The following is a 16,575-nucleotide window of genomic DNA, read 5'->3' as shown; positions in this document are numbered from 1 at the left end:
CCCAACAGTTGAATATAAAAATATAAGTAAAAGTTTCTTGTTATCATGCTTGTATATAATTTTGTATTTGGGCTGAGGAAGATTAGAATTTGATTTTACTTGAGTGCTGTGGTACGTTAGCATATGTTTTGCTAGGGAGTCTGTGAAGAAGCATGATATACTTAAAATTCACGGAAAACCTGAGAAAGAAAGATGAAAACTGACAGCATTATACTGAATTTTAGCAAGCTGTATTAGTTCATTTAGGTAAAATAACTACTAGCAATGTTGCTTGACTCTGTCACTTCATATATTTTCAGTTGCAAATAGCTGTAAAAGTCAGTAGTGTTATGCCAGGCAAAATCTTGAAAATCTGAGATGAGCATCAGGAAAGTAGAGCTTTGTTTTTCAGTCATACCAACTAAATTTACCTCCTAATTTTATACATGAATGTGACAGAAGTTAAAATTAAGAGCTTCTCTTTCTGTCCCAAAGGAAATACTTCTCTATCTTAGTTTCTAAACTGAATCAATTTTGCATTAAAAACTACCAAGTCACAGCATTTAAATATATCTTTAATTTAAAGTAAGTTAACGTTCAAAGGGGAAAATAAAAACAACCTGAACTTTTAAGCCCCATTCTTTATGATGTGATGCAGAAATATGAAAAAAACATAAGGAAAAAAATATAAAAATCTCTGGTTCTGAGAAAAATCTTTACTAAATTATGCTGGTTTAATTATATATTTAATATATTTAATGTATTTTAACGTAATACTGATTGATCTGGATTTGTTCTTGTTTGTTTCTTCTGACATTGGAATTTTTTTTTTGAAGAAGGATAAGGAAACCTGTTCATTTTACCCCAAATTAGTCTAAAAGCTTGTCCAGGTTCCCCTATGTGCTAGGGAGATTATACAGAGGTACTTAGTTGTAGAAAGCATCTGCAGAACAGATGAGTCATGATGCATTTTTTTAATTAGGTTAGAAATAAAAGGGTAATATTCTAATGCCAGCTTGTGATCTGTCTGACTTTAAAGAATAACAGAAGATATTGTGATAGAAATTAGGAAAGGGAAATAAGGATAGACACTTGCATTGTTCTTGTTTTTTTTTATAAGGCATAGTTTAAACAATAGTCTAAGAAATCTTGAAAGATAGCTTTATTTCACATTATTTGACAGTTCATGGTTTATTTTGATCAAATTTATATTTTGCTTATTTACTTTAAAATTGAACAAAGAGGATTCTGATTGTTGATGTAATTCAAAGACAGCTTCATGTGTATGAGCCTAAGATCATGTGGTGGTTTGAACCAAGACAGATCATCAAAGCATTTTCAAAAGGAATTAAGCAAAGGAGAGTCAGAAGAGAGAATTGAAAAAAAATACTTGGCAAAGCCCCAAGAAGCTCTAGGATTTGACACTGAAACATGTTAGAAGCAGTAAGTTATCTGGGGTGTGTGTGTGCATAGGAGAAACTGTTAGTGAAGGATTTAGATGTAGGAGGTTAAGTGCTCAAATAGAATTTAAATGTATCTTTAACAGTAATAATATAAGAAGATACAAGAAATGGTCACATCATCGTTCTCAGCTATCAGGCCATAACTGTCTGCAAAATTCAGTGAGAAAGAGGCTGTTCCTCTTTCACTCACTATCTCCAGATAGTGAGTACCTCAGAGACATGTCTATAACTAGCGATGTAATGGTCCCATAGAGTTTTATGGACCCAAGATTTAATGCTGTGATAGCAGAGTACATGGCACTTCTTCTCTGGCCAGAGTGAGTCTTTTTGCCTTCACTAATGCCTTGTTCTGATCCAGCTGGCTGTCCTTCCTTTTTGGGAAGGAAACCAACTAAACTCTTCCTGCATATCCTGCATATCCTGCAGTGTTCATTGAAAGTGCTAATAGCAAAAGGTTCCCAGGTGGCACATCACATCATGTCAAGGGAGAGTGAAGTAATTTAGAAGTTATTTGCCATCAAAAACTTTATTGGTGCTATGACTCAAAGAAAAACCTTCTAAAATGAGAAGGCATCTTGCATTTAGAAGGTGAATATACATACTGCAAAACATTTTTTTTTTCTTTCTGTGAGACTCAATTGGTTAATAAAATCATTTGAAGTATGAAAAACTATGTGTCACTTTGAGATGTTTGACATATTTGATTCTTATTTAGTCTTGGTGATTTGTTTTAACAATGGGTTTCCCTAGGTATACATTTGATAGGCATCTGTGTTAATAATTTTGCTGTGTGTTCATGCCAGTTTCAGTAAAGAAGATTTTAACTTATTCCTTTCTGAGCTGTACAACAACTATAGTTAAAGGAAGAAGCTCTTCTGCACTGAATGAAAATTGCTTTTACTAAATGATACATGTAGCTTTTCCATAGTTTTACTTTAGTACTACATCACTGAAACACAGTTAAAAAGCCTAACCTAACCCTCTGGATTTCCTTTTTGCTGTACTGTTAAAAGTATGTGTTAAAGGAATATAAATGGACACTGTCATATCAAATTTATGCAAAATTCATTTTTTTACTCTAGAATTGATAAAATTGCATTTGTTCTAGAAATAAATTTTAGAGAATTCAATATTACAGAGGAGCTTCCAGCAAAACAAAAAGTTTTGAAAAAAAGGACCACTATAAACAGTTTTATGAACAAAGAAAATTTACATACCCAAATTAATACAGGTTAATTGCATTGAAATACAATTTGAAAGTGCGAAGTGGATGGAATGTCTTCAAATTATGAGATACTAATGAGCTTCTAAATAATGAGTGGTTTCTCTCAATTATTTATTCATTTGTGTTGATTATATTTTAGCAACATCAGCTGGTATTTCCATACATAGCTGTAATTTAATTTAAAATTCACTTTCATCAATGGACATTCTGTCTGATAGAAACTGCACATTTTACTGGTTTTTCATATAATGCCCTGTTGTGCAGTCTAAAAACTGTCATGAACAAGGGAAATAAAATCTTCCTAATTTTTCATATTATCAGTTTTTAGGTTTTATATTTTATTTCATTGATATTAAGAATTAAAATATATTTTTATCTAGTTTCAATAATGAATTTGACTTTTCCTCCACCATTAAGAAAACAAATTTGCTTACTTCCGAAAGCTAAAATTGTAAATTAGGAAAACTCTTTGAATTTCTAAAAGTTTTAGTAGCTTCTTAAAGATCCAAAGGTGTAGCAACTGTGATAGTATTAACATCAGTATTTTCCTGAATTTCCAGTAGAAGTAAATTTCTTCTTTGGTGATTTATGAAAGTTTTACACAGAACTTCTTATCTTCAAAACACTAATTTAACTAGGTTAATATGTCTTATAATTAAAAATTTCCATTTTGTTTTAAAATTATACATAGATAAAAATTAACATCTATCTTTGTCTTTGTGAGCCTTTTTATTAAAAAGGGAAAAAAAAAGAAGCAAAAAACCATTAGGAGCAGACTGACACGATGTGCCAAAAATACAGGAGTCCACTTCCTTACTTAAGAATAGAGAAGTATAAATTGCATATTGGATAGTTGTTCCAGGTGCTGAATTGGGTGTACAAAACCTTTCCCATTATTGTGGGTAACATTTTATGTAAAATCATCCCGATAGATGTCACTATGACTGCAAAGCTGGTCTAAAGTCAGAATGGACATAGAACTCCTTCTCACTTCTGTATGATCATAATGGCAGTGATTGCATTGTGACATAGATTATCACATGCTAAGGCTTTGATCTGGTTTGCAATGGGCTTTATAGCTCCTGTCAAGAGGTGAAATAATGCAGTAAAAAACACTGAAGATATTTTCAACCCTGTTGCAATTGTAAAAATCCTGGAAATATTCTATGAAGGCTTCTTCTGTGGGACGTTTCATATTAACATACTTACAGAAACAATTAATTTCAGAAAATGCTAAAAAACATACTATTTTTTTTCCCTCTCCCACTCATTCTATGACTATTCAAAGAATAATTCCAGTAGAACCATTTCAATGCATTAGAAACATTTCAAATGAACCACCAATAATTGAGAATAATAAATAAATACACGATGTAAACTTGTGACAAAAGTAGTTATTTAATCAGCAGTAAATTCTTTTGCATTGAAGTGACAAGTGGTGCATTCTGTGGCAAAAGTGTCATGTGAAGTGTTGGCTTCAGTGTCAGTTGCAGCAAACATTTAAGGATTCTGGGAACACCTTGTCAAAATTTTGCCCCATCTGTATGAATGTAAACTGGAGTCATTTTGTTACTTCTCTTGTAGTCACTCTTGCTCACTGAGATAGTTTATGCCTATGATACCTGTAATAACTGGGCTTTATAACTACTAGTTTTGTTGTAAAAATTGTGCAAATTAAAGATTCTCTTTCAAAGTGCACATAAATATTAGAGAATCATAGAATCATTATCATTTGTGTTAGAAATGACCTTTAAGTCCACAACTAAACCATGTCCCTGAGTGCCACATCCACACATCTTCTAAAGACCTCCAGGGATGGTGACTCAGCCACTTTCCTCGACAGCCTGTTCCAATGCTTGACAACCTTTCAGTGAAAATTTTTTTCCTAATATCAAATCTGAACCTCTCCTGGCACAACATGAAGCCATTTCCTCTTGTCCTGTCGCTTATAGTTGATAGAAGAGGCTGATCCCCACCTTGCGACAACCTCCCTTCAGGGAGTTGTAGAGAGTGATAAGGTCCCTCCTGAGCCTCCTTTCCTCCAGGCTGAACACACACAGCTCCCTCACCCACTCCTTACAGGATTTGTGCTCCAGACCTTTCAACAGCTTTGTTGCCCCTCTCTGGACACATTCCAGTACCTCAGTGTCTTTCTTGAAGTGAAGGGCCCAGAACTGGACACAGCACTCAAGGTGTGGCCTCATCAGTGGTACACTGGTACAGGGGGAGCACCACTAGTGACCGGACAGCAGCCAGATTTACCACACACTTTGGACACTACCTTCCAGCCCTTGTTTTCCCTCACTAATCCAAGCCACGAGCAGCCAGTTTCTCCATAAGAATGCTGTGGGAAATGAAGTTAAAGGCTTTAATAAAGTCCAGGTAGACAGCATCCACAACCTTTCCCTCATCCACCTTGTCGTAGAAGGAGATCAGGTTGGTCAAACAGGACCTGCCTTTCATAAACCCGAGCTGGCTGGACTGGATCCCCTGGTGTCCTGCATGTGCAGTGTGGTGGCACTCAAGATGATCTGCTCCATGACCTTCCCTGATACTGAAGTCAGGCTGACAGGCCTGTAGTTCCCCAAATCCTCCTTCTGACTTTTCTTTCCAGATGGATGTCACATTTTCTAACTTCCAGTCATCTGGGACCTCTCCAGTTAACCCAGATTGCTCGTAAATGATGGAGAGTGGCTTGGTGAGCACTTCTGACAGTTCTGTCGGTACCTTTGGCTGGATTCTCTGTGGCCCCATAGAATTGTGTCTAAATGGTGTAGTAGTTTGCTGACCATTTCCCCTTGGATTATGGGGGCTTCATTCTGCTCCCCATCCCAGTCTTCCAGCTCAAAAGGCTGGGTGCCCAGAGAGCAACTGGTCTTGCTATTAAAGACTGATGCAAAGCAGGTATTCAGTACCTCAGCCTTCTCCTCATCCTTTTTCACTATGGTTCCCCCACATCCAATAAGAGATGAAGATTCTCTTTAGCCCTCCTTTTGTTGTTAATATATTTCTAGAAACATTTTTATTGTCTTCTCCACCAGTAGCTAGATTAAGTTCTAGCTGGGCTTTGGCCCTTCCATTTTTCTCTCTGCATAACCTCACAACATCCTTGAAGCCCTCCTGAGTTATCTGTCCCTTCTTCCAAAGGTGATACACCCTTATTCCTGAGTTAAAGCCAAAGTTCTCTGTTCAACCAGGCAGATCTTCCCTGCTGGTTTGTCTCTCAGCACATGGGAATGGCCTGCTTCTGCACCTTTAAAATTCCTTCTGAAAGTGTTTCTAGCTTTCCTTTGCCCTTCAGAACTGCCTACTGAGCAACTCTTTCAATCAGTTTCCTAAACAGATCAAAATCTGCCTTCTAGGAGTCCAAGGTAGCAGTTCTGCTGACTCCCCTCCTGACTTCTCCAAGAATCAGAAACTATCTTTTGTGATTGCTTTGCCCAAGACGGCCTCCAGCCATCACATCACCCACCAGTCCTTCTCTGTTCAGAAAAACAGGTCTGGTGGGCTGCCATCCCTAGCTGCCTCATTCACCTGCTGTCCAATAGTTGTTGGACTATTGATCCTGCCACTTTTTCAGGGGGAGAAGCCCATTGCATTTAGAGTTACATCATTACTATAATTTTTATCCAGTTATATTAAATCTTTCCTGTCATTGGTAGTGTGCTATTTCACTGATTTTGTTGTAGTTTCTCCTGTTTTTTTATAGTATAAATGTGTGAAACCATGCTTACATGGAAGAAGAATAAAAACATTTCTAAAAGTCTTTTGCCTTCTTAAAGCTGAAACCTCTGCTGCCCTAAAGGGGTCTAATCCCATAGGACATGCTATGGGATTTTAATATAAAAAATAGAATATATTATTAGTCTTAGTGAGCCCAGTAGACTACTGTCTGGAACTCTAACAACTATAGGACTTCTGGTTTTGGGAAACTTGGTGTAAAGATGAGTTTCAAATTGGCTTCCTATCTGCAGCAGACTGAATGGTGCAATGACAAACATCAGTGGCCATATTTTTATCTCAGCTCAAATGTGAGCTACTGATGAAAACAAAAAAATACCTAAACTGAAGAATAATTTCTTCAGTGGCATGCCTTTCTGACAAAGTCATCATTTAAAGTAAAAAGGAAAGGATGTTGTGTTTGTCTTTGAAATGGATAACTTAAAAATTGAGACAGTCTTGATCTCTGAAATGAGGGAAGATTTAAGGGTATGAATAGCAGAAATAGCAGTTCTGGTTTTAGGTAAACAAGAGTCCCAAATGAGAATTGTGGTCTACTGTGCTAAGTGTTTTGCAAACAAGATGAAAATGTATTATGCATTAGCTAATTTGTCGGGTCTTGTAGGGTTTTGTAAAGGGCAGTGACACAAGAGTACAGCTGTTAGCTGCAACCTTAGCTGACCTTAGCTGACAATTGTGAAAAGTACCAAATAACTGTGGAAAAGAAGAGCTCTCTATCCTAGTTATAAGTCCCTGCAGTTCCAGTAGCTCCAGTGAATTTCTGCAGCTTTTGCAGGAACCTAACCGGGAATTAGGAGTCCAAACCTCTGTGTTGGTGCAGGGCTGTTGATTCTGCTTCCACAGTACTTCCTGTGATTTCTTTTGGTAGGGTGCATAGTGACTCAGGGTGTAATCTACCTTATTTTGACAAAATCCTTTGCTCTCAATAATACCATAAAGAAAATGATCCATTTGGGTTCTCAGATTACATCCACTGTTTTTGTAGCTAAAGCTATATTTGTAAAGTATGAGGTACTGTCTGCTGTGCCATATGTTGACATTTGGCTTCTATTGCCTTTTGCCTGCTTGTGTAAATCAGTTTTATTTGAAGTGTAACAAAAATATCTCATAAGTTCGATGTTTTTGCAAATAGCCTTTGAAAAACAATTTTAATAAAATTTCTTATAGCACTGAAGCTTCTTAAAATATAAAGCTACTGTACATCAAGGAGAATTTTACTGTATACATTCATGCATCTAAAGACAGGAGAGGGCATGCTGTACTTAACTTGTTTGACCTGTAATGTATACAAGGAATGGAAAATTTGGCTGCATGTGTAATGACCTGGTAGTCCAGACAATATCCTTTATGCCTTTAATTAGGTAACTGACATTCATAATGCATAGAATCTTGCTTGTTGAGCAGTCTAGCATTATATTTGCAGAGCTACTGCTATACTAACTGGTATTAGATTCACATTCAGTGATTTATTTGACCTGGAAAGCCAACAAATTTCTGCTTTTCTAAAAGGATATTTTCTAGGGCTCCAAATGATCAAATGATCTGCGTTCTAATGTCCTGTTTTATTCCAGTTGTGATGAACACATGATCATTTGCAATATATGTGTGTATATGTATGTATATATGATGGGACATTATGTATATACAGTATATATATGATGGGACATTATGTATATATAGCATATACATCAGCATATATTGGGACATGATTTTCACGTTGGTCTGTGACTACAGTATTGGACTGTGGCTTCAACAACCTATTTTAGAAACTTCACAAATAAATCACTAATGATACTTGTGGAAGTTATTGCCTTCCTTAGATAAAAGTATATCTATAAAGTACCAGTTGGTATAGAGTAAGCTTTGGATCTGTCCCACTGTTAAATAAAGCATAATATAATAAGCTATAATTTGCAATGGCTGCTTGACACACAGAAGGGTATTTTAAATAACCTGCATGCAGAAATTAACCCTTAGAGTACTGCTTCAAATTCTTCAATTTATTTTGTTATTTAATTTCACCAATGGGCTATGCTGCTTTTCTACTCAGTTCATAGTACTGTACATAAAGTACATTAAACAGCCATACAAAAAAAAAAAAAAGAAGTGAGAAAAAGAAAAAAAAACCCAACCAACTTCTTATAAACAAGGGATTCTACAAGACTAAGTACCCCAGGTTGCTAATGGGTAATGTATTCCTAAGCAACTACTTTTTGTTAAAGGTTTTATATTATGACATTAATTAAAAGCATGTAATGTTTCACAGTAGCTGTGTGCTTGTTAGGGTTTTTCCTAAAGTATCATAGGTGTGTCTCCTTTAGAAAGAAGTCAGTTCTTTAAGGGTTAATGTGGGGTTAAGGAATCCTGAGGTATACTCCTGCTTGTCCTTTCCTAAGGGTATCTGCATGTTAACTCTCAGATATTACCTGAATAGGTGAATATAAACACTGTATGAATGACTAACTGAATGAATGAAATAATTCCTTTGAAATGCTTGCTTCTATCTTGTAAACGACTGGAAAACAGAAAAATTATTTCTGAATCAAGGTCTTTAATGAAATGCATAAAATTCTCAGCAGAATAGAAACTCATATACTGACAATTTATTCTGATTTCTTTTTGTTTCAAATAGCCCAATAGAATCCTGCCAGAATTTCTACAAAGATTTCACATTACAGATCGACATGGCTTTCAATGTGTTCTTCCTACTCTACTTCGGCTTGCGTGTAAGTAGTGTGTGTGTCTTTGGCAGCATGAGGCAGGGAGAGTCTTTGAATGCAGCTTGACTCTGCAATGGCTGGACAGAATTAAGCTAATTTCTAAAATGCAGGATCAAAGCATTTTATTTGGAACATTTAGGTAATAAGAAGAATCTAAGATCACCAAGGAGACCAATAGTTTATAAGTGAAGCTGTCCCAGGCTGTTCTCATGTGATAGAAAGTGAAAACTGTAACAGTTCAGTGCTGGTCAGTGACATCGAATCTAGTTTCATTGTTCTCAGTGGTGTGATAACTACTTCAGCAAAACCAGTGAAGAGTTGATCTGTTCCTCTGCTGTTAGATATGTCTTTGACAGTCAAAGGTTGAGATAACACCTGCTGTATTCAGTTTTATACTCATCCACTTTCCCAGACTGCTAATGAGTGCTTTGCAGAAGCTATAAATACTAGTCAATATGCTGAAACACAGAACCTTAGGCCATACTCATCACTTTCTGCAAATCCAGTAATGCTGTTGCAGGATCTAAAAGTTGGTACATCTGAAACAGGTAGGCATTTAATAAACTTTGGGCTAGTAATGCTTGCAATTCAAGCTGTCAGTTTGGCTTTTTTTCGTTTGGTTGTGGGTTTGGGGTTTTTTTTAATACACTTTGAAAACCATCTTTGCTTCTTAATTGGAAAATTAGCGAAAAAAGGCCTCAAACGTAATGGAACTACAAGGAAAACGTGAACGGAAAGCCTGCTACATTGGTTTTTAAATTTAATACAAATATTGCCTCCTCATCTTTCTTTGTCCATTTTGTTCCTGAATCATAGGAGCCCCTTTGTTGCAATGATAGTTGAGTTCCTTCTATTTTACTTCTAACCAATTTAACCAACTTTTTCTGAAGATACAGTAAGGAATTATATTGCAAACCTAGGTTATTTCATCACCTAGTCTAGGTACAGTGTTTATCCTTTAGCTATAGATAAATTCCTTCAGTATTTACACTACTATGTATACATTCTAAGCTATATTTTAAAAGCATAAGGTGTAATAGCCCCTAATTCTTAAAAGTGGGGCTTTAGTAGACATCCATAAGGCCTGCAATGTAGGTTAACTTTTCAACATAATGGATTCAATGCATGGTAGTTGTGAACCCCCAAGAATCCTTTTCTAAAAGTATCCAAATCCTTTGTAAATTTTGTGCTGGTAATAAGGTTGTATCTTCTTACCAAAAGAATTAAAGTTACGTATTGTCCACTCTTACTCAAAGCAGTAACTTAAGTTACATTATCAAGAAGTACAGCAAGCACAATAAGAGAGAAGATACTAAGAGCTGATGCTAATACTTTCATGTCTGCACTGTATGTTTTTTGAAAGAAAGAGACAGCTCTGTAGACTGCACCCTGGTCCTGTGGACTGAATGCACTTTAGCAGTTACAGTGAGTGAGATGCACTGCCAGAACTCATTTTTTCAGTTTTAGTTTCAAGCAAAATAAATTGTTGTGTTATCCAAAACTGTTTTGTGATGCAAACTGAGGCTATGGTAAGTGGAAATGGTAAGGATTCACTTCAGATTGGTATTCCTTATCTAAGTTAAAATGCTAACACAGGTGTACCTTCAGATCTCCAAGAAGTCCCAATGAACTAAACAGTAGTTTCTGAGGAAAAGGTAACACTTGGTTGTGTGGACACAAGAATTGGATCAATAATGAATTTGCTACTTATGCAATAAGCATCTCATATGTTTAGGTATTTTAGTGGCTTAGGGTTTTTTTCTCTGATAAATATCTCCTGTGAGGACTCACTGGCAAATTAAAGATTTTGAAGAAATATTTTAGAATCTCATCCTTTTCCATCTGTTCTCCTCGAAATTATGTTGCAACTCAAAATCACATAAATATTGCCATATCTTCAGTTATAGAAGATATTTGTGTTCAAACACACATATATCCATTTTAAAATCTTTGTTGGCTAGTGTCCAACTATGTGAGAGCTCAGAAGTGAAACCTTTAAACTTCTGATGAAGACTGAGTCCAAACTGCCTGAGTTAGCATATTATCAAGCCAATAGGGTCTGGCAGAGAAAAGGAAAGTGTGGCAGTAATCCTTCTTTGAAAGGGACAGAATTATGCTAGTGCTTTTAAAAGATAGCATCTCTTCAAGCATGGTAGGATTGCTTCTGTAATGAAATAGGCTTTTACTAGTTGCTAATTACCTAATGAATAAATGTTGCAGCACTTACACAGAAAAGTATAAGTGACCTTTACAGTCAACAGACTTCGTTTTCATTGACTTTAATTTGTTTGAAAGCCTCAAGCTTGTGCCCTATGGAAAGAAAAAATTATGATTGGAACATATATTGTAAGTTATGAAAATATTGATCTGACATCTTAAAAAGCTTTTACTTTCAAATATTCTGACTACTTCTAAATTTAACAAAAGGGAATAGAAATCTTCTGCTGAAACTGGATATTTTTGTTCTGTTTTCATGCTGGAACATTGATATTGAGTAATACAGACTAGCAAAATATCAATTTATTGCTCTGAAGCAAGTGCTGCTCATGTTTTTGTTCTTATTTTTAAATATGATTTCAACATTTTTTACATCAGTACGGTCTCCTTTTCAAATATTTAATCTGGCATTCCAGCAAAGTTGGTATGCTCCCTAAACTTATTCTGTCAAAGTTTTGAAGTATTTCTAAAGCAAGGAAGTAGAGTGAATGGAATAGAGATTGTCTGTATTTGCTTTGAAAGAAACATAATAACTATTCTCTTTAACTCAAAAAATACAAGCACTGTTTTTAAATGTGTTAGTCAGAGTTTCAAAACTTAAATGGGTAAAACTGCTCCTGTAAATGTCTTCATGATGCACTAAAATTTTATATTTATTTGTATATTTAAATTTCATATTTCTATGTTTTAATTATTATTCAAATGGGAATAATATTTTGACCTTAAGCACAGAGGCAAGTTTTATCTATGATGTCCTTGGCATCTAAGTTTACCACTTTCCTTAGGCTGATTTCATAGTCAGGAGACAGAAATGACCACGTTTATGGCACAGTTCAAAGGACTGCAGTGCTGGTGCAGTCCTGAACTATGCCTTGTAGGAGTCATCCTGGTGATCTCCTCTGGACAGATGATAATAGGACTCTTTGTAAACTGTTATGTATTTAGAAACTTGTGAGCAGCAAATGCGTGATGAAACTACTACCAGTACATTTGGTGTGCTAGAGGAAAGGTGATATACTTCAAAATATTTTATGCTTGCCTATACTTCTCTAATAATACTGATACATTGTTAATAAATGTGGAAAAAATATTTTTAGCGTAGATATTACAACTGATCACATATATGATCTATCTCTTCAGTTAGATCTTTTATTTTAATACCAATGTATTAAGCAATCAAGCAATACACAGTACAAACTTTTTTCTAGTGAGACATGTTTTGTCTGGACTGACTTAAAACATCAATTACTACACTAACTTTTGAGTTTAGAATTTTAGAACAGAAAATATTTCACATACACACAGTCAGCGTGAGCATAATCTGATTCTTTCATCTCTCCTCCTTTTTTTTTTTCCCCCCTCCAGTTTATAGCAGCCAATGACAAGCTATGGTTTTGGCTAGAAGTTAACTCAGTGGTAGATTTCTTCACGGTCCCTCCAGTGTTTGTGTCAGTATATTTAAACAGAAGTTGGCTTGGTAAGTAAAATATTTTTTCCTTTTATTAGCTGTTATAAAATTACTGAAACTTTGCACATTTTGACGGAGAATTTTTTCGTTTTATGTCATTGTGTAAACAGAAGAATAGTATGACAAAGTTGTTTTTGCAGTGAATGTGCTAGTTGTGTGGAAAGGTGGGTTTTGTCAGAAAAAGCACTTGTCCATTTTGTTCTTAGTTCATTAATATAATCTCCTACTCTAAGTGGTCTAGAACTCCAACTTAGAATTACTGTGTAACATGTTTTATAAAAGAGTGAATTTGATGTGGTTGTCTCAGCTTGCAACCTGAGCAGGTGATCCTTACCATTCGTTCACTGAACTGGATTGCCATGAGTCGTTGTCAACAATGAAATCAACAAGTTTTCATTGCGTTTTTTTGAGCCAATGTGGCTGAATTTTAAATCCACTGGAGCAACAGATTTGGGAGATATGTTTAGCCACTTGACATTTGTATTGGACTGCTAGGAATGCATTAGAAAAAGTATGCCACATGTAAAAGGGAATACAAAATGAAACAGAGGACAAATCAATTAAAGAACATCCAGAATGTGACATATTGAAGTTTCTTGTACAAATTGCATGTGCTCTCTCATTAGGTAAAATGAAGGTCAAAATTTGGAATTTTTTCTTCAGAGAAAACTTCCTAAAAATGGCATATTCCGTGAATGCAGTGCTTTTAGACAATGTATGAAACGTCACAGTTTGACAGTTAATTTCTGCAGAAATACAGGCACTCATTGTCCCTGAAAACTGAAGAGTGGTTGTTTTAAATGTTTCACATGCAAAGGAAAGTAAAACAGAGTCTTAAATAGTCTTACAATATTTTAAACTTTATATGGAAGTTTAAAGATACAAAAATTATTGAAGAATTACTGTTTTACGAAAAAAGATTAATAAATGTATACCACGATAAAGGTCATATTATATGTATCAGTGGTTATTAGTATGCCAGAGAAGAAAGCAGTAAAACAACCAGAAAATACCACCATACATTCTCATATGATTACTTTCTTTATCACATACTTCTGTCGTGTATGAGAAACTAAGTAAGGCTTTTGGAAAGAGAAAATGTCATACAGTTCCATATTAGATTAGGAAATAAGATTTAAAAAGGAAGTATGGAAATAAAAACCACGCCTATGTCTAAAAGAAAATTGCTGATTTCAGTAGCTATAATTTAATCTCAGATTCTTTGCATTATGTGAATTAAAGGGATGAAGTTTCACACTTGAATGTGATGTATCAGTTTCCTAAAACTTTGATATTGAAATCCTTGGAGATGAAGGCTGCCTAAGAGAATAAATAGAATCACAGCATCCATTGAAAAGGAATATGAAATGAGAAAATAGCAAGACCACAAACTCTGGGAAATGAAGCCAAGAGATAATTATTTGGGATGAATACCCTTTATGAAAGTGACTGCATAATTGACTGACTCATGGTGACACAGCAATCTAACTAACAGTACTGACAAGGATAATGAGAGAGTTTGCACATTTAACAGTTTCTGCTGGATATTTTTTACAAGATTTATGTCATTTTGCAGGAAGAGTTAAGCATTTTGCTTTTATTTATTCATAGGGTTGAAAGGATTTCCATATCTCTTAATTACACCAATATCACTTTTTTTGATTTCTTGTCTATAGTCTCACTTCACCTGTTTTCTCATGGAATCCTCCTGAGACATTTATCATCCACTTAGGAAAAAAAAATTAGGCTTTTTTAATGTAGTCAGCTTAGGAGTGACTTATTTACCATATTTTAGATTTGCATCTGCTTCCAAGATGGTTTTCACTTCAGAGAAATCATCCTTAGTGAAATTATTCACTAATTCAAAAATCTGAATTATTTGGGTTCCTAATGTAGCTTTAATTTAGATCAGCAAGTTATATTATTTTGAGAAGCTGTGATGAAAGAAGTTTTAAGAAAATACACTGAAGTGTGTTGTGAAGATTGAGTATTCCTTTACACCTTTTAAAGAGATGGCAAAATTTGCTGTCTGTGGAGCTCAAATACTTGGGACATGCTTGCAGGTAATACAGTGGTAGGATTGAATGTGTGACTAGAGGGGAAGGGAGAATGTTCAGACCATATGATTTACAGTTTCAGGTTAGATGCCTACTTTGCCTTTTCCTTTTATATATCTTTTGTAATTCAGAGAGAGATCCTTGTGTAGAGGGTGACTCAGAACAAGTTATGGTTTCTGCACCACTTGTCTCTGTGTGTAAGTAGGATTTGCAGGTAGGTTTGCCTTTTAGCAAGGCGAGTAAATAAGAAGTCCTTAATGTTAGGCAATGTGAAAATCGTTTAACAGGTTTGGACTTTGCTGTATCCCAGTAATTATTTGTACATTTTAAAATGTATTACTGATTTAGCAGGTTTCCTTTGTATGCTTTAAATTTCAAAATAATATAGGAGCCCAAATACAATACAACATCTGGAAGGTATTGTGGATTAGGGTCTTTCCAGTTTGTTTCATTACTGATTCGTGTCAGTCAGCTGTGATGAGTTCATTGAAGCAGTAGACAGAATCAAAGTCACCAGTGTGGCTCCCAATTTCATGAGAACTGTCCTGGTTTTACTAACTGATGAGTGACAGTACAGACACACAGTTTAGGCAGATTTAAAAAAGAAAACAAACCATCCTAAATAAAAAATAAACTTTGTCTTCAGAGCACTAAATGCTTATAGAAAGATGCAAAGCATAGCAGAGGAAATGTGATCTGAATGTATCATCTGTAATGTACTATAGTGGAAAGCCAGTGGTTTTTTTCTCTTCTCATGCTGGTTCAGAAATGCTACCATTCAGCTGTTATGTCACTCTTAGTATGTGAAGCCTTCCACTTTCCCTGCCACTATTTTGCATTCAGTTGTTCATAATATGTATTTTTGTATCTTGAAATGCTGTATATGAATGAAATTTGCAATCATATTCATAAAAGCTGTTATTTGAAATCTAATCGTTCACCTAGATTCCAGTATGCCAACAACATTCAGTATTGAAAGACAGATCAGAGTATGCTATTCCATTAAAAGACTTCTAGGAATGGTATTGTCTAAAGTAAAGCTGAAGGCAAAACAGCACTTTAAACCTGCAAAATATAAAATTTTTTTATTTGATAAATCCTTCAGAAAGAATTCCTAAAGTATCTTCTTTTGCTAGCACAGAATAGCATAAGAAAAGGAAGCACATGAAAAGAATACATCTGGCATATGGAAAGATCTGCATATTATTGAAAAAATGGGAGAAGTAGAGATAGGGAAGAAATTTTTAATAAATCATGCTGTATAAAAATTTCTTATTCTCTGTCTTAAAAATTGTGCAGATACAAACATCAGTATTTTTTCTGACATTCATTTACATCTGGATCCCCATGACATTTTTCCAACACTGTTTTGCAAACAATAGCATTTGTGCAGATACTTGCTCATAAACTAAAATCCTGCTTTATAAAATCATAAATATTGCTTGCACAACTCTGTACAAGAAACTTTCTGTAGTGATAGGACAGTTCTCCACTTCAAATGCAGGATTCTGTGTAGCGGAGAGAATCTTCCCAAGGGAAGAATGATAATAGAAGGGATGGAACTTCTGGCTCTTGAGCTATTTTGACAGTGAATTTTAACCAAATTATTTCAGTGCATTGTTGAGTCTGTCTTTCTAGTTTAAGTGTAGGTATGCTAGAAAGGTTATTGGACAGAAAAAAATTTGCAACAGGAGAAATAATACCA

The 16,575-nt window shown here is 35.1% G+C and overlaps 1 protein-coding gene across 33 annotated transcripts in view; it reads left to right on the top strand.

The window, feature by feature from the left end:
• The window catches only part of KCNMA1 (potassium calcium-activated channel subfamily M alpha 1), a 460,281-nt gene that overhangs the window by 258,003 nt on the left and 185,703 nt on the right, over positions 1 to 16,575 (top strand). For all 33 annotated transcript variants that reach the window (XM_051800818.1, XM_051800821.1, XM_051800820.1 and 30 more), the window contains 2 exons: positions 9,041 to 9,134; positions 12,711 to 12,822. In XM_051800818.1, coding sequence (XP_051656778.1) covers positions 9,041 to 9,134; positions 12,711 to 12,822 — 206 coding nt within the window. The remainder of the gene's footprint in view (positions 1 to 9,040; positions 9,135 to 12,710; positions 12,823 to 16,575) is intronic.

The sequence above is a fragment of the Manacus candei genome, unplaced genomic scaffold (assembly GCF_025592945.1).
Source record: "Manacus candei isolate 608988 ecotype Guabito, Panama unplaced genomic scaffold, ASM2559294v1 h1tg000050l, whole genome shotgun sequence".
NCBI classification, from domain to species: domain Eukaryota; kingdom Metazoa; phylum Chordata; class Aves; order Passeriformes; family Pipridae; genus Manacus; species Manacus candei.
Note: the sequence above shows the minus strand (reverse complement) of the source record. Positions and strands in the feature narration are given on the sequence as shown.